General features: G+C 45.0%; 1 protein-coding gene and 1 long non-coding RNA gene across 4 annotated transcripts in view; one reads left to right on the plus strand and one right to left on the minus strand.

Moving 5' to 3' along the window:
• UBR3 (ubiquitin protein ligase E3 component n-recognin 3) overlaps positions 1-19,207 on the plus strand; it is a 215,164-nt gene that overhangs the window by 178,799 nt on the left and 17,158 nt on the right. For all 3 annotated transcript variants that reach the window (XM_084642586.1, XM_084642587.1, XM_084642588.1), the window contains one exon: positions 15,625-15,749. In XM_084642586.1, the coding sequence (XP_084498712.1) occupies positions 15,625-15,749 (125 nt within the window). The remainder of the gene's footprint in view (positions 1-15,624; positions 15,750-19,207) is intronic.
• LOC311528590 lies at positions 3,969-6,038 on the minus strand. Its single transcript, XR_014713641.1, has 3 exons — positions 5,984-6,038; positions 5,029-5,148; positions 3,969-4,168 (listed from the first exon to the last, which is right to left on the minus strand). It is a non-coding gene; the product is annotated as an uncharacterized lncRNA (long non-coding RNA).

Raw genomic sequence — 19,207 nt, forward strand, 5'->3', positions numbered from 1 at the left:
ATCCCTAGAATGCTCTTCCAACTTTATACTAAAGTATTTCACAGACAAAATGGTACTGCAGTATGATGCTAAACCTACTACCAGGGGACTCTGAGTCATAAGAACAAACAGAAAATCTGTGTATAGAATACATGGAGGTTTTTTTCTCTTTATTTTTTGAGAGAAACAATTTTATATGGGCATTGAGTTCTGCATCATATTACAATACCATTTCTTTGGAGTGTGGACAATTTTAAAGTAATAAAATATTTGCACATTTGATTGTGGTCCCTGTGGTAAACTACAGTTACCTTATTCTTCAAGTATTTAATGTGTCAGTTCATCTTTTTTGCTTCAAATCCATTTTTGAGATCTAATCATATTTACATAGTATTCTTTGAGAACATTAGCACTTACGAAGCAGGACCGAAACTTCATATATTGGCCTTCAAGTATAGCTCTGGGAATTGCATTAGCTACCTTATTAACTGTTGTACCATCTTGGTATCTTTTTCATTCCTACATTGATTAAGGCAAAATAATACCATTATAACTGTTCAGTCTCTTCATTCAGAGAGTGAAAATTGATCTGAACCCATCATAAAGAAAGAACACAAATTAAGTCTTTTATTACAGAGAAGCTTAATGATAGAGGTCAGAACATTTACAGGCTCTAGTCACATCAATTTATTAGGATAGGACTAAGAGGGTACACATTGTACGTGTAGAGTGCACCTGCTGTGTAGTGTGACCTGCAAAATAGTCACTGTGTTCATTTGCTGAAACAATTTGTGACTTTTAAAAACCTAAAAAGTCTAAGATGGGCAGAGCTGCTATGTGCTTGACATGCTTGGCATTGTGATTAAGTAAAATTCTCTTCATATGTGTAGGATACTGTGAATTCATCTTTACAATGTGAGATTAAATATATTGGTCTCTTGAAGCACACTTACATGTATGTGCTTATGAGTTAATATTTGTGCATCATCGTGCAATGCACAGAATAGACACTTCTCAGGGAGTGAATCAGGATTGTGTAGCAAATGAGGCTATTGTCTGTAGAAGCCCTGGCACATTTGTTGTAGAAGTAGAGAGTTATGTAATGTATGTGGCAGGAGACTGCAGAAACAGAAAGGGTGGTCTTGTGGTTAAGGCAGTTGAATGCCATCCTTGTGAATTGAATTCTGCCCCTTCCTCTGCCACAATATTCTTAATGCTGGGCAAATCACATAAGCCAAACTTTTCACAGGTAACCACTCAACATAAGTTCCTCATTTCCTGAGTGCCTGACTTGAGACTGTGGGGTCCGATTTGACTCAAAGCTGTAATGAAGTCAAGGAGAGCTGTGCTTTGAACATATAAAGTATCATATACATGCTAAGTACTCTGAAAAATCAGGATCTGGATGTGTCAAGTTGGGCAACCACAATTGGTAGACACTTTTGACAGTTTTGAACTTGCTTTCTCTGTGATTTTGTGCCCCATCTGTGAAATGGAGACGATGATAATACAGTCTGACAGGGGCGTTGTGAGGATAAATGGATTGTTTGTAGTACTACAGAAAAGCCCAAGAGTACTACAGAAAAGCCCAAGAGGAAATTAATAATTTTGTATTCAGAGCAGGATTTAGATCGTGTGCAGTAAATAAGGCCCAGGGCCACACACTGAACAATGAGGTAAAAATAAATATTAAATAGTTATCCCATTTTCTTCTTTGAGTGATTGCTCATGTGTATTCCACAATAGGTGTGCGTGCTCGCCACGTGCACCGGTGCTGGAAGTTTTTTCCCTTAGCAGTACCTGTAGCGGGAGCGCTCCCCACGACCACTGGAGTGGCACCTGCCTGGCACGGTATAAGAGGAGCTGCACGCTCCCCGCACCCTCAGTTCCTTCTTGCCGCCAGTGAAGGTGCGTTGGAACTGCTCTGCTCCAGCTTTGCTGTAGCTTGTCCCCAGAACTGCTCATTCATTCAATGTTAGTACCTGTAGTTAGTTAGCTGTTTAGTTAGTCAGTGAGGCCGGGTCGGGGCATGCCCTGCGCCCCAGGGTTTAAATCATGCAGCTCATGTAGGTGTTCTGTGCCAAGAAGTGACCCGCACGCAGACTGTTTGCGCTATTTGGGAGAAACCCATATCAGTGAAAGGTGCAAGATTCGCAAGTTGTTTAAGCCTCGGACCAAAAGAGAAAGGAACATCAGGCTCCGGGCCATCCTGATGGAGTCAGTGCTCACCCCGACTCCGGCACGCCACTCCGAACTGGTACCCAGCACCGCGGCGTCAGTATGCAGCGACCCTCTGGTGCCACTGACCAGTTGGCACTGCTCCCCATCCACGGGGCCTGCCAAGAGGGCCAGGAAGACTCCATCTTCACAGCAGCACTGAGGGAAGTCAGGGACAGAGGCTAGGCCCATGTCGGGCAGTCCTCGATCCCCACCAGGCCCCAGGCCTCCTACTCAGGTTGAGTAGAGTAGCCTGGCCCCTTTGGAACAGGCCTCTCTGGATGTCTGGATGCCATCCGCACCTGAAGCCCTCCAGGCGTCCTGGGATGTTATGTCCATGCCGGTGCCCGGAGCACCACCGATGTTGGCCCCACGCTCCAGAGGCAAGCCGCCACTGGGATTTCCGCAGTTGCCTCCGGCCTGATACCAGTCTTGGTTGAGGGAATGTTCCTGACACCGTTCACCGCCCAGCGACTGCTCAGGGCAGAGTCCATGTGGCTCACCCTCAACGCTAACCAGACTGGCTGGCTGGGTTCCTTCTGGCTAGGATTCTCGGCACCGCTTGTCCTCAAGGAGTGAATATTGATGGGGCCGCAGTGGGCGTCGCCAATGGTCCTCATCTCGGAGAGGGTACTGCAGTCGGTCACGGCACGGTCATCGACGCTGTTCCCACTCGGACTCCCGCTCCAAGTCTCTGCCAAGGCACCGCAGCCCCGGGCGTTGATCACTGGCAGCTTGCTGCTGTGGGTCCGCCCATCAAGGCTGTTTGCGGAGCATCTGTTGCAATCGATACCAGTCCTCCATGTCGAGATCGCGGTCCCACGGCCGTCATAGATCCTAGCACCACTGTTCCTCCCGATCCAGAGATAGCAGCAGATCTTACGCCAACCCCGGTCTCCATTTGTAGCCGTCCTTTGGTGGGCCAGGCCAGTCAACCCGAACAGCTGGCCCTGCCGGGGCCACAGCAGGTGCAGTGGCACTGAGCGTCGTGACCAGCCCAATGGTATCAGTGAGCACCGTGGCCTCCGGCGCAGCCACCGGTGGGAGCTCACTCGGTGGCTGGAGCGTCGGAAGCACCATTAGACTCCCTCTCCAGAACCCTGAGAAAGGAGTCGGTGGGACATACGTCCTCGGCACTGTTCCTGGAGTCCGACCAGGTGGTGGGCCCTCCAGTGCCTGCTGACACCCAGAGCACTGCACCGGCCTCCTCGCCCTGCCTGGAGGAGGTGATTGTGATGTCCGTCCCCGCCCCCTCCCCCCCCCCCGCAGGAGGATTTCAGGGCTCACCAAGAACTCTTAAAGAGGGTGGCAGCAAGCCTTCACCTCCAAGCAGAAGAGATGAAGGAGCCCTCAGACTCGCTGTTTAACGTGTTGTCCTCATCAACACCGGATAGGGTGGCCTTGCCTCTCCATGAAGGAGGTGGCTAAAATTTCAAATGCCATGTGGCAAACACCGGCCTCGTTGGCCCCCATCTCTAAAAAGGCGGAACACAAGTACTTTGTACCCACTAAAGGGCATGAGTACCTGTATACCCACCTAGCGCCCAACTCCCTGGTGGTCAAATCAGTCAACCACAGGGAACGGCAAGGTCAGCCAGCCCTGACCCCAAAGAACAAAGACTCTCGGAGACTAGATTCTTTCAGAAGGAAAATTTATTCGTCTTCGAGCTTACAGTTACAAGTGGCAAACCATCAGGCTCTCCTGGGCTGGTACAAATTCAATCTGTGAGGCTCCCTGCCCAAGTTTGAGGACTCCCTCCAGGAGTGTGATAGGAAGAAGTTCAGGGCGCTAGTGGAGGAAGGGGCAGCGGCTGCTAGGGCGTCGCTGCAGGCAGCCTCGGATGCTGCAGACATGGCCGCACGATCAATGGCCTCCGCCGTGTCCATGAGACAGGCGTCATGGCTTCTGGTCTCTGGGCTGTCCAGCGAGGCGCAGTCTTCCATGCAGGATCTCCCATTCGATGGGAAGGCTCTGTTTGCAGAGGAAACAGATACAAGGCTGCATGGCATGGAAGACTCCCGCACGACCCTCCAGACTCTGGGCCTCTATGTCCCGGCTCCAGCAAAACCTAAGTTCAAGCCGCAGCAGACTCCCTTCCAGGCTGCCCTCCTGAAGTATGGGGCCGCCTATAAGAGGCAGTGGGACTATAAGAGACACTCTCAGAGGCGGTCTCGGCCTGCCCCCCAGCCTGGGCAAGCAGGCGGGGAAAAGTCGTTTTTGACAGGACGCTCGGGGGTACCTCGCCAGTCCTCACCAGGGATCCACCCCCAATAAAACTACCCTTCTCCAATCAGTTGTGTGCTTTTCTTCCAGAATAGTCATGGCTCACCTCGGACCGATGGTCCTCAACACGATCTCCCAGGGTTTACTTCCTCCCCGCCCAACCATTCCCCACCCCCATCCCTCTTGGGGGACCCCTTTCATGAAGATCTGCTTGAGCAGGAGGTAGGGTGGCTCCTAGGACTAGGAGCGATAGAGGCGGTGCTCAAGGAGTTCATGGGCAAGGTGTATTACTCCCGTTATTTCCTTATCCCGAAGGCCAAAGGGGGGCTCAGGCCCATCTTGGACCTGCAAGGTCTGAACCAGTACATGGTGAAACTCAAGTTCCGCATGGTCTCCCTGGCCGTCGTCATCCCCTCCCTGGATCCTGGGGACTGGAGCACTGTCCTCGATCTACAGGACGCATACTTCCACATCCACATATTTGAGGGGCACAGGCGCTTCCTCTGTTTTGTGGTGGGACAGAATCATTACCAAGTCATGGTCCTCCCATTTGGTCTGTCGGCTTCCCCCAGGGTCTTTACAAATGCATGTTGGTGGTAGTGGCCTACCTCAGATGGCGGGGGGTCCAGATATTTCCCTATTTGGAAAATTGGCTTGTCAAGGGCATCTCCTGGTCGCAGGTGAGGGATTACATGGCGCTCCTCCTGTCCACGTGCACCACCTTGGGCCTGTTGGTAAAAAATACCAAGTCCACATTAGTCCCAGTCCAACGCATAGAGTTTATCAGGGTGCTCCTGGATGCAGTGTCGGCCAGGGCCTCTCTCCCGCCAGACAGATTTGAGACTCTGAAAGGTCTCATCAACTCGGTCACAAGATTCCCGGTGACAACAGCCAGGGTTTTCCTGCAACTCTTGGGTCACGTGTCAGTGTGCACGTACATGGTCCGTCACGCTAGACTCAGGATGAGGCCCCTCCAGCTCTGGTTGGCCTTGAAGTTCTCCCAGGCCATGAACAGGATGGACAAGGTCCTCACCATGCTGGACTCTGTGATCACCTTCCTACAGTGGTGGTCCGCCCCAAACAACATGCTCCAAAGGGTCCTGTTCAGGGACAGGGCCCCGTCGTTGGCGCTGGTGTCTGATGCGTCAAACCTGGGTTGTGGGGCCCATGTGGGGATCTTTCAGACTCAAGGCCTGTGGTTGGCTCAAGACCTGACCCTACATATAAATGTCAAGGAGCTCAGGGCAGTGCAGCTGGCGTGTATGGCCTTCCGCTTGCACCTGGAAGGCAAGGTAGTCAGGGTCCTCACGGACAACACGGCCTCGATGTTCTATAACAGGCAAGGCGGGGCCCGATCCTCTACTCTCTGCCACGAAGCCCTCAGGCTGTGGGACTTCTGTATAACCCATGACATCCTCCTGAAGGCCTTCCACCTAGTGGGTGCCTGGCATGAGAGGGTGGATTGCTTGAGCAGGGACTTTTCCTCGCAACACAAGTGGTCCCTCCACCTGGAAGTGGCCCACCGGCTCTTCCGAAGGTGGGGAACTCCCCAGGTGGACCTACTCATGACTTGGCAGAACTGGCGATGCTCCTGGTTCTGCTCCGGGGGGGCCTGGGGAGGGGCGCTATCTCCGATGCCTTTCTCCTGTCCGGTCAGGCTGGCTTCACTACACCTTTCCCCCGTTCTCTCTAATCAGCAGGGTCCTGGAAAAGATAAAGACAGGCATGGCCCCAGTCCTCCTGATTGCCCCGGCGTGGCCCAGACAGCATTGGTACGGGACCCTCATGGGCCTGGTGGTAGCTCCACTATGGCCGTTGCCACTCCACCCAGACCTTCTCCCTCAGGACCAGGGCCACCTCCTCCATCCCAACCTAGAGGCGCTTCACTTCACGGCGTAGATGCTCAGTGGTTAGGTGGAGAGGAAAGGACGTGCTCAGAACAGGTTCAGCGCATCCTCCTCGAAAGTAGACGGCCCTCCACTCGCCGTGCTTATTTGGCAAAGTGATCCGGGTTCTCTTGGTGGGTGGCAGACCTTGGTGTCTCCCCGGTGGCTGCCCTGATCCAGCTTATCCTTGATTACCTCCAACACCTCCAGCTTATCCTTGATTACCTCCAGGGCCTGGCGCCCTCATCAGCCGAGGTGCACCTGGCAGCCATATTGGCCTTCCATCCGCTGGTGCAAGGGCACACGGTATTTTCCCATGCTATGACTGGCCTGTTCCTTAAGGGTTTGGACCGTCTTTTTCCGTATTCTAGAACCCCGGTCCCGCAGTGGGACCTAAACCTGATGTTGGCTCGTCTCACGGGGCCCCCGTTTGAACCACTGGCCACGAGCTCCTGGTCTCACCGCTTGTGGAAGGTGGCTTTCCTGGTTGCAATCACGTCGGCCAGGTGAGTCTCGGAGCTCAGGGCCCTGACCTCCTAGCCGCCGTACACGGTCTTTCATAAGGACAAGGTCCAGCTCTGCCCACACCCTGCGTTCCTCCCAAAGGTGGTCTCCGCCTACCATATGGGTCAAACATTTTTCTACCGGTCCTCTGCCCCAAGCCTCACCCATCCAGTGAGGAGCGCCAGCTCCACACAGTCGATGTGCGGCGGGCTCTGGCTTTCTACCTTGAGCGGACTTGTCCCCCCGCCACCCATTGTGAGGGCACACTCGACTTGGGCGCAGGTCTCATCGGCTGCCTTCGTGGCCCACGTCCCAGTCCAGGACATTTGTAGGGCCGCCACATGGTCTTCGGTTCACACGTTCACCTCGCACTATGCGATCGTCCCCCAAACCAGGGATGACGCCAGGGTTCGGCAGGCTGTCCTCTGTCCTGGGAACGTGTGAACTCCTACCCACCTCCATCAGATATAGCTTAGAATCACCTATTATGGAATACACATGAGCAATCACTCGAAGAAGAGAAGACAGTTACCTGGATGTCTATTCCACATCCCGCTCTCCTTCCCCTCCGTCGGAGTTGTCTGGCAAGAAGGAACTGAGGGTTGGGGGAGCATGCAGCTCCCCTTATACCGCACCAGGCAGGCCTCACTCCAGGAGTCGCGGTGGGTGCTCCCCCTATGAGTACTGCGAGGGGAAAAACTTCCAGCACTGGTGCACGTGATGAGCGTGCACACCTATTGTGGAATAGACATGAGCAACACATCTTGAAGAACACCAGTTACGGAAAAGATAACTGTCTTTTCCCAGAACAGAAAAAGGCAGACATCTTGTGGAGAAAATAGTATGAGATTGTGTAGTAAAAGACTTGTCTCATAATTCATAAACACCGGGGGCCCAAATGAAGGTTGTACAGGCAAACTAGCAAATAATTTGGGGGTAGGAGGGGGGAGAAGGTTTAATGACCAAGCCAGAGCAATCCTTTTTAAAATCTTGTCTGAAAGCACAGTGCCCCCAATAATATGCAAGGACATTGATCTAGTACTGACTGAAAGAAGAGCACAACCTATTGAATAACCAAAATATGGAGCTCAGTTCTTCCTCTGTTCAGCTTGGCACTCAGCTTGCCACGGGAATGAGGTGGGCATGAACCATCAGAGAACTGCTTATAGCTTCCTGCTTCTTCACCAGCTCAGCATGAGCATCTGTGAAAGCAGCCTGGGAGCTGCACTAATTTATGCCACTCTAAGGTTAAGTGACTTGTAGCCTATCATAAGGGAAGTAATGTTTCCCTCCATTGCCCATTTAGAGCCTGAATCTCCTTCGGCACCATAAAGGGCCCAGCAGCACCTCAGGTGAACATTAACATTTATCTTTCATCACTGGATATGTATCTTGACTAAGTAGAGAAAAAGTATTAGCTTAAACAGTAAATATTTCAGTTTCTACACTGAAAGTAGATTATGTATACACAGGGCTTTTGGTTAGCCTTTCATGGATTATTTTACATTTTAATGCTGACTTCCTTTTTTTAAAATGTTTTTTTCAAATATCTGTTTAAGTTTCAGTGAAAGAAAAAGGTTTATTTAGGTAAGGTGACTATTTCCAGTTTATGCAGAATTGCTAACCTTTTCCTTTGAATGTGTTTAGTCAGCAAGCTCTCTTATTGCAGTTGTTGCCTTCCAGCATATGACATTTAATTTTATATAAATGACCGAATAAAAAGGCATATGCCGAGTTATCAATAAATGACTTATCACAGTACTGCTAGGATTAGGGGGTCCACCAGCCTTTCCTTTATAAACTCTATAATGGACTTCAGTGTAGGTTGTGTAAAGATATATTAAAGATAAATGGGATGATTTTTGCACACAATTGTTTCACCCTAATCAGCTGTACAGTTAACAAATAATAAAAGACACACTGCCTGGATATTTTAGTCATGTAAATGCAAAATGAGAATACTACACCAATGTGCAATGGTCTCATTAATATAACTTTGTTTTATCCCTAACATGCAACAAACAATAGTAGGTATTAATATGTTATTTATAGTAGATGCCCCACTGCAAACACCTTCTGCCTTTTGAGTGTGAGTGGGGGTGTGTTGGACTCCCAAAGGGCCTAAAGTTCATATTGTGAAAAAACCAACCTGCAAATTTTATTTTTATTAATTTTTTTAATTAAAGTACAAAAAGCATAACCACATTTTAAAAAACCCCTGCATTTTGACCTACCTAAATACAATGACTGAATTTAGTTTTGTTAGGATGAAAATTTACATACCCTAAATCTCTATTGACTAGGACTTGCTATGTCTACACTGTAGATGGGAAGTGTGCCTCTCAGCCCTGGTAGACAGGCATGCGTTAGCTCTGCTTAAGCTTGAGCACCAAAAATAGCAGTGTGGACTTTGCAGCATAGGCTAGCCTTGGAGTACGGCCCCAGAGGATTGGGCGGGCTTGTACTCGGGGTGGCTAGCTCATGCCACTAACCATGCTACAACATTCACGCTGCTTTTTCTAGCACACTAGCTTGAGCAGACTTAGAATGTGTCTGTCTACCGGGGCTGGGGGGGCACACACCCAGCTGCAGTGTAGACATACCCTGAAGTCCATGAAAGCTATGCAATGGTGCAGGACTTGAGGGGAGGGGGTCAACCGAAAGTAATTCAAATATAGCATTTGAACTCTTCTGACTGCCTCAGGGCAGTTTTAAGTTTTGCTGGTAGCAAGAGCCCACTAGGGTCATTTATTCTTGCCTTGGATTAGTGGAATGCAAGATGCCATGTGCTCTCCTGTCATTTTTTGAGGGGTTTAGAAAAGACTTCTCACCCTATGGCACAAGAAAGCAAAGCAAAGGGGCCTCAATAGAAATCAAGGAAATGGCATTTAAAGATATCAGAGTAGCAGCCGTGTTAGTCTGTATTCGCAAAAACAAAAGGAGTACTTGTGGCACCTTAGAGACTAACCAATTTATTTGAGCATAAGCTTTCGTGAGCTACAGCTCACTTCATCGGATGCATAAGTGAGCCGTAGCTCACAAAAACTTATGCTCAAATAAATTGGTTAGTCTCTAAGGTGCCACAGGTACTCCTTTTCTTTTGGCATTTAAAGAGACACTTTCAAGATAAAAGGTATATTATATAAAAAAAGCTCTTTGTAACAATAGCTTTATTAGAATTAAAATATATTTTAAAAACTTATTTTATTTTTACCATTTATGATGTTTGTTGACCTCATGTACTTTGCTCAGGTTGGAGAGAAACTAGACTGGTTTATTTAAGTCATTCTCCATTCCATTAAAATCAGTTTAATCTTTCAGTTCCGACTCTGTTCTACTTAGGTTATTTCACAGCACCCAACACTGTATCTTAGTTCCTTCTAGAATTATGAAATGAAACAAGTAGACAAATATCTATCAAATGCAGTTCCTCTTCATTCCTGTACTGCTCCTTACTCCCAGGCGAAAACGTATTGTTAGTGTGCATGGTTTTTAAAAGTAAGCTAATGTGGTAATACTGTTCTTAGAAAATGCAAGACTGAAAAAATAAGTCTTGCGTTTGTGCTGCACTATGGTGCAGTTTGTGATACTCCTTAGATCCTGCAGGAGAGAGTTCTACAGTATGGGCTAGCCCCCAGGAAAGCCTTGATTTCTGTACAGATGGGCTTCACCCTTGAGGCAGATACCAGAGGAGTGGAGCCACATTGAGGGCAGTTCTGGTCCCTAAGGGACCAGCTATTTTAGGTATCCTGTGCCTGGCTGTTTAGTGTTCTGAGAATCAGGATGCAGATCTTAAACTTAACATCATGCTGTCAAGGTTCCTCCCCCACTCTGAACTCTAGGGTACAGATGTGGGGACCTGCATGAAAAACCTCCTAAGCTTATCTTTACCAGCTTAGGTCAAAACTTCCCCAAGGTACAAAATATTACCCCCGTTATCCTTGGAATGGCCGCTACCACCACCAAACTAATACTGGTTACTGGGGAAGAGCTGTTTGGACGCGTCCTTCCCCCCAAAATACTTCCCAAAACCTTGCACCCCACTTCCTGGACAAGGTTTGGTAAAAAGCCTCACCAATTTGCCTAGGTGACTACAGACCCAGACCCTTGGATCTTAAGAACAATGAACAATCCTCCCAACACTTGCACCACCCCCTTTCCTGGGAAATGTTGGATAAAAAGCCTCACCAATTTGCATAGGTGATCACAAACCCAAACCCTTGGATCTGAGAACAATGAAAAAGCATTCAGTGTTTTACAAGAAGACTTTTAATAAAAAATAGAAGTAAATAGAAATAAAGAAATCCCCCCTGTAAAATCAGGATGGTATATATCTTACAGGGTAATTAGATTCAAAAACATAGAGAACCCCTCTAGGCAAAACCTTAAGTTACAAAAAAGATACACAGACAGAAATAGTTATTCTATTCAGCACAATTCTTTTCTCAGCCATTTAAAGAAATCATAATCTAACACATACCTGGCTAGATAACCTACTAAAAGTTCTAAGACTCCATTCCTGTTCTGTCCCCGGCCAAGACGACTACAGACAGACCCACAAACCCTTTGTTTCTCTCCCTCCTCCCAGCTTTTGAAAGTATCTTGTCTCCTCATTGGTCATTTTGGTCAGGTGCCAGCGAGGTTACCTTTAGCTTCTTAACCCTTTACAGGTGAGAGGAGCTTTCCCCTGGCCAGGAGGGATTTCAAAGGGGTTTACCCTTCCCTTTATATTTATGACACATGCTCTACAGGGAGTCAGTGGCAGGAGAACAACACTGGGCTGATGTGCTCTCAGTAACGTTTGTGCGTGATGAGACCTGCTGCTGCGTTCTGCGCCAGGTGCAGTCCTTTCAGGGTTGATGTTTCCATAACAAAATAGACTGCACTGCTATTATCCAGATAGAAGGTGGAGTTATGTATTATTGTGACTAGGTTATCATTAGCAAGGGTGAAACTATTGCCATGCTGTTGGTGTTTGGGTTTTCAACACCACTAAGGAATGCTTTTCACAGCTATTTCTACTGGATTTTTAAAATAAATTTTTAAACAAAAACAACATTTTGGGCTCCAAATTCTTGAGTGTCCCTTTACACAGCCTACAATAAAGCCTGCTCGAAAACAGAGTTTATAAAGGAAAGGCTGGTAGACCCCTAATCCTAGCAGTTCTGCAAGGTATCTCTGTATTATGTATGTATTGAGGTATTTTATGTGAAATATTTCGTTATTTTACTGCTGTACATTGTATAAATCACATTTTCTGCAAATTGTAAATTCTTAACCTAATTCTTTTGATGTTACCAAGTAATTTAAATTGGTTCTGCTAAATTCTGGCTTCTACTAAAATTTCTGCACATCAGAAAAAAAAATTCATCTTTTACTATTAATGCAAACAATGCAAGTATTTTGTAAGTAGAACAACAAAAGCATGATAGATCTTTAATTTCAGCAATAATAATGTGTAAAATGGACATGCAAAAAGTTTATATTTAATCTATGTGGTAGTTATCCTATAATGTCATTATAAGTAGGGCCCTACCAAATTCACTGTCCATTATGGTCAACTTCACAGCCATAGGATTTGAAAATTGGTAAATTTCATGTTTTCAGATGTTTAAATCTGAAATTTCAGTGTTGTAACTGTTCACAGTGTCCCAACCCGAAAGGGTATTGGAAGGGGGGGGGTAACAAATCTGTTGTAAGGGGGCGTATTGGGATTGTCACCCTAATTTCAGTGCTGCCTTCAGGGCTGAACAGAGTGGGGAGGAGGGGTGTGGAGCTATCTGCAGCCAGGAGAGATTCCAAAGAGCAAGTCCTGTCTTGCCCCAGCCTGCCTGGACTAGCAGCTAGGAGCCCCCTTTGCTGGGGTGTTCCTAGCAGCACAGGGAAGATCAGATCCAACTCCACAAGCCTCCTCCAGTGACAGGAACCTCCAGGGCTGCTGCCCAGTCCCAGAGCATCCTGCAGCAGGGGGAGGCACCCAGATGTGGGTCTGGTCTCTCTCGCCCCTCCTTCCACCCGAGCAGCTATGCAGGGGATGGACAAGGTTTATCTGGAACTAGGATCCCCCTTTGCTGGGGTGCTCCTAGGAACAAGGAGACATCGGATTTAACGGGGAAGGGCTTATTTCACGGGTCCGTGTTGCGTTTTTCACTGCTGTGAAATTGATAGGCCCCTAATTATGATCATTGTTACTTTTTTGTACTGCAGTAGAGCCCAGAGCTCCAAACTGGACTGGGGACCCAGTGTGCTGTACACACTTATAGTATAGCCCCTGCCCCACAGACCTTATCATCCAGAGAGGTTAAGACATGACAGTTGGGTGTAGAATACAAGTGAATGACAAGGAGGAGGAAGACAAGTGTAACATTTATCGCTTACGTACGCAATCTTATCCTAGGTGCACTGTTTGGAGTGTGTTTAAAAAAAAAAAATTAGAACAGGTGCATGAGAAACTCTAAGGAAGGCCACCTCCCTAGCTATTATCACTAGGCATCATGACAGAGTCCTGCTATCATAGGCAACATGACAGAGGTAAGTCTTACTAAGAGATTTGAAGGGGAGACAAAGGTAGTGGCTATGCAGACTGGGTGAGGAGGGTGTCCCAGTTTTACAGTAAGAAATATGAAGTTGTATTTCTTTTCATTTACACTTTCATGGTGTAAAATTAATACACAGTCTCTTGTTGGCTCAGATCTCTATGTACTGCCACAAGGGGCATCAGAATTGAGGACCTGAGCTCAGTCCTAAACTAGAATGGAATCAATTGTCTGTAGATGTAGCCATGTAAAGCTGCGAGTGTGCGTGCGCATGCATGGCCTTTAAACTGTGGATCTCCTTCCCTGCGTGAATCGAAGAAGGCTGGTCTGTAGATGGAGCCTCTGGAAGAGGAACAAAAGAAGGGCTTGGGTTGTGGGGGGCTGTGATAGAGGCTCAGGAGATTGTCCTCTCTCTGGGGAGGATGTGGGAGTAGAAGATGACATATACTATGAAATCCATTATAAGAAAACTAGTGTAATTATGTTGAGATAAGAAGTAAAGCCCATGCATTGGTGTGTTTAATATGGGACGCATATGGTTATACAAAAACTAGTACCTTTTCAATGACATAGACCATTTAGATGTAAATTGTGCTTAGTAAATATATGCTGTTTAGATAGTGTTTAAAGAATGTGAAAATCCATAGGTTTCTGTCTGTGTTTGGATTTCTTGTGAGCATTTACTAAACAAAAAGACAAAAATGGACACTAGTTCACAAATGAATCCTGCAGTCCAATGTTGGGTCCGAGGACCCAACATCCCCTCTGCACCCCCTCAGTCTTGCTTATATGCTGGATAAGCACTTAATTAAATCAACGTCAACTCCTGTATGTTTTCATGCACAAAGCTCACTCAGCCCTTGGTTAAGGAGGAATGAATTTAAGCCAGTTTTGGTTTGTTGTTGCATCATATTATGTAACTAAAAGTGAACCAAAATCTGGGGGAGCACTTGTTTTAAGCGCCTAACTCCTGTTATTTTTAATAGGAATCAGAGTTACATCGATGCTAGTATGGAAGATTGTCCCCTTAGTATGGGACTGATTTGAATTGAAGTAGGAAAGGGGTAGGTCGTGCAAACTTAAGTTTTAAAGTTGATCTGCAAAATTGAAAATAAATGAAATTGTTTGGAGCAGGAAGTGCTGTAAGCCTCTAATAAGATGAGAAAAAGGGACATTTAGCACATCTGCACCTTAACCCTCACTTCCACCTTTCTTCTCTTTCAAATATTGTGACGTCTCGTTCTGCCTCTGATTGCCAGCTGCTCACAGCTGATTTCAGAGCAGTTCCCTGTACCCACTGCAGACTGGAGTCTTCCTGTAGGGAGAGATGTCCTGTCTGTCTATGTAATCTATATATCTATAGTGTGGGTGGGTGGGTGTGGTATGCATACATATCTAAATACAATTCTGAGGGCTTCTGAAAGAAAAGAGAAAGCTCTTTCTAAAAAACATAATTCATATTTTTATATATAAGAATACAACAGGATTTATCTTAGCTCCACATCCCAGCTCTGTTTTCTACTAAGGTTCAGGCACAGGTGTGGTACTGTATTAAGTAGGAACTAGTGACTTGTGGCGGGTCTGGAATTTCAGTATCTGAAAAATGAAAGTGGAGAGTCAGGAATTAAGCTAAAAAAAATGTGCTGAATGCCCCTGTTACTGTGATTATTTGGGTCATTCAGCACCTATTTCAGTATTTGTTAGAACTGTGATTAACCCAGATATTTGAATCAGGTTTGCGGACATGATAAGATAGACAATTTGCTCTAGTCTACAACTTCAGTTGATTGTGGTGAACATCTTATCAGTAATTCTTTACAATAACGTGAGCATGACAAATGTTGTGAAGCCCCTAGAAGGAAGTCACTGCTGATCAAGATTGAGGTGAATTTTCAGGGAAATGAAAGTATACTTGCACTGTACCTCTTTTGTACATTGAAGACTTCACAGCCTCCAGGGCTGTCTGCCATAACTTTCTAACGTACGGAGGGTATGTAAACAAAACAAGGAAAACCCCACGGCTTGCCTGTGCCAGCCAACTTGGGCTCATAGGGCTCGGGCTGCAGCCTGGCCTCTAGGACCCTGTGAGGTGGGAGAGTCCCAAAGCTTGTACTTTAAAAATGATTTTGTGCTCTTTGGATTTTTTCATATTGAATTGATTGTTCATTGGAGAAGCATTTTATTTGCAAATTGAAAGAGACTGTGTAATTGGTCTATAATAAACTGAAGTCATGGGTTAAAAAATGTGAAAGACAATGACTCTTTGTTTACTTTATAGAACACTTTACCTGCATTGTAAAGGTGCTGTTTACATTATTGTATACCCAAGCCCTAGCAGCATTTTCTGTAAAATGCAGCGCTGAAGACAGGGTGGCATGGAAGAACTCAGGAGCTCTGAAAAAGGTTGGTCAGTTTACTAAAAACTAAATATTGATAAGATTGTCTATTAAATTTATCAAAAAGAAAAGGAGTACTTGTGGCACCTGAGAGGCTAACCAATTTATTTGAGCATAAGCTTTCATGAGCTACAGCTCATTTCATGAAGTGAGCTGTAGCTCACGAAAGCTTATGCTCAAATAAATTGGTTAGCCTCTCAGGTGCCACGAGTACTCCTTTTCTTTTTGAGAATACAGACTAACATGGTTGTTACTCTGAAACCTGTTATTAAATTTATGAAGGATTTATTAGTATATTGTATCAATTCAGTGGTGAACTTAATGTAGAATAGGTGTGGCCTAGCATCATTAGAATTTCATCTCTGGTTCAACTACTGTTCAAGTAACAAGTGAATCAGATTTGTTTCATTTTTAGCTTAATCTCAGTGGACTCTACTATACATTTTGGCATAAGTAAGTATCTTTGTAATATATCAAAGTTCTAGTATTGTTTTACTATAGATTTGCAGAGTTGTGCTTAAAAGCTTACATGCTGCCTCTGTGTCTAGTGGTGTAAGTCCCTCACTGGCAGGAGCACTAAAATCTACTAAAGTGCTAATAAAAATATTTCAAGTAGTATTTTAATTTTACACATTAGTCCTGCTTTTCATTTTTAAAAAAATCCATGTATGGATTGGTTTAGTACATTTTTGGTTAATATATGATGGTGCCAATGTGTTGTTGCCAGGACAGGGAAATTTTTAAGGTGACCTGTCCAAAGTCAACTTTAGATCTCAAAATTGGTTATTGGAAATTGTTAATTAACTGTTGGAATAGAAACAAAATTCTTCATTAGGTCCAACCATGGTACAATTGGTCATTCCCCCAGTGCAGAAGATTATTCTTCTGCTTCTCATGAACAGAAAGTCCTGCCTGTTCTTTTCTGTGTGTGTAACTTTGTGTTTGAATGGAACAGTGGAAATCAGATAAAGACACTTTTATATGAAGAGGTTTTGGAAGTTTCACAATGTGCCATTGATAAAGAACTGATTTATAGACTGGGAATAAGACTTTCTGTTAAACTGATTCTTTAGCTAGATATAATGGAATAGAATAGAGTATTCCTCTCACTGTAAAATTGAAGTCCTGTTAGATGTACCAGACAGCAATCTAATATACTTACTTGAGTAAATAAAAAAGCAAGTTGTCTGCAAAGAAAATATGGAATTTTCTAGTTTTGTTCATAGTTATTAATTACTAGCCATGTGCAATCCTCTCAAAATATGCAATATGTGATGCACAACTGAGAAAGGAACCAGAGGAGGAATTTAGCAATATTGTGGGCCAGGCAGGTAATCCTCCTTCCTGCCGTTAGTAGTATTTATAAGGAAACTGAGACACCTGGCCTACTTTTCCCATGTAAGCACAAATTGGCCATGCTTGTCAGCACATACAACACTACAGTTTTTAAGTGCAAGTCAGTAGTTTGTCCAGAGGGGGCTAAGTAACGAAATTTTGTTATGTGCTATTTGGTATCTGAGGATACTGTGCAATAGGATGGATGCTGCATTATTGTTAAATAAATATTTTTTCATAGGATACTGTCATAATAAGTGTTCAATTTCAAACCCACAATTTTAGCATGAGGTCTGTGCACTTTTTTGTTTATCTAAATGAGACCTAAGTGACAGACAATTTTACAGGTATAAATCTGTGACAGAGAGTGCTTGAAAGTGCTGTCAGTTTATATTTTTTCACAGTCAAGTTGATAAATGTAGGCAGCTTTTTTATCCTTCATAAAATGTTAGTAGAATGGGTCAAGTTTTATCTGAACATATATTTTAAATGTTTCAACAGCTATCTACAATGAAATATTTTATTGTATGAAAATAGAGAATGATGGCACACTGTAGTCAGGTTTGCTACATGCTAAGATTTTCTCTCTCTAGTAGAATAATAGCTTTTTTAGCACATAAGGTAGTTTGTGCCTTAGGGTTGCAAATTATGTTCATGGATCAGCAAATGGATTTATGAAGTAGCAGAGTTTTTTCATCCTAAAGGCACTGAGAATCACAAGTGCTGAAACCTCTTGACATATGCAGCTAAATATGTATTGGTAACGTATTTTTGTATTCTAGAAAGAAAAACTGGCATTTTCATTGGCATGCCTGTCTCTGACAGACGTTAATAAAGTTATGTGGGTAGTAGTTTTACATTATATGACACCCTGCTGCTGAAGGCTGTTCAGGGTTTGTGTAGGTAAATCAAAGTGAATGGTAACTGAAAGTCTGTCAATTCAAGAAGGTTGAAGGTTGACAGACCTACACCCACCCACCCACCCACCCCGCTTTGGGTACAGAGAGCCCACTGACCACTTCATACGCCACTTTAGGTAAAGCATGAGAGAGGCAGAGAACTACCCACTGGACACAGAACTACCCACTGCACCCTTCAGCAGACATAGTCCAATAGTGGCAATTAAAGCATCTCTGGTAGCTCCTGACAGCAGCCTGCCTTCCCTGCCTGTTTCTGGCAGATGCCTTAGTACCGCTGGCATGTGTACAGGGCTACAGGTTCAGGTAGTAGCTCAATGTCAAGTTGGTTTTCTTTACTCCTTTTCATACTCAGCTCGGCCATGAGATTATCTGAAACCCAGCCCAGGGAAGCCCTAATCACTCTGCAAGCTGCATGTAGCCTTTTGGTGACTGGGGGAATAAGGAAGGAGAAGCAGTAATGAGGAGGGAGCAGAAGAAGAAAAAAGATTTTAAGAAAGAAATTAAAGACCAGGGTTAAGGCTAGGCTGGAAATGGTAGATGAGAGTGTGAATGGGCAGAAGAAAGGACATATAGTGGTGCTGAGAGTCCTGGAGAGATGGAACACGGGGTGAAAAGAGGAACATCTCTTTGCCAAATCATCACAAGAGGAGCCTCCAACAAAATAGATTGGAGACCATTGGCTTAGAGCCTGAGCTAAGGGCCTAAATGGGGAAAAGGGATCTGGCCTGGCCCCTGCGGTGAATTTCACCCTCAGTGAGGAGTTTAAACTCCTAGAAAGAGATGATTAACCTTGTTGTACATTAGGGAAGTGAATGTCAATTTTTATACAGCATTGTATGGTAGAGCTTTTACATATTACAACCCACTTCATTTGTTTTGGTATTTTTTAAAATATTCGTCCTGGCAACATTTTGTCTTTCTGTTGATCATGTTTATACTTTTCTCACATGAACTGAAGTTTGTATCTGATATTGTTTCTTCTTGTGGCTATTTTTGTGTAATTTCAAGGAAGACATTTATGGAAATATGCTGCTTATTTCTCATGGTTTTCTGTAATTATTAGCTTTCTTGACACACAGTTATTATGGCACAAAGCTAAGTGACTGATTAAAAAAATAAATTCCATTGAATTTTTCCCTGTCTGTATAAATGTTACCCATTCTCTACATAGCATTAAATTTTCTGATAGCTTCTTTCCCATTCAATACAT

Source organism: Lepidochelys olivacea, assembly GCF_965140295.1.
Source record: "Lepidochelys olivacea isolate rLepOli2 genome assembly, chromosome: 11".
NCBI classification, from domain to species: domain Eukaryota; kingdom Metazoa; phylum Chordata; order Testudines; family Cheloniidae; genus Lepidochelys; species Lepidochelys olivacea.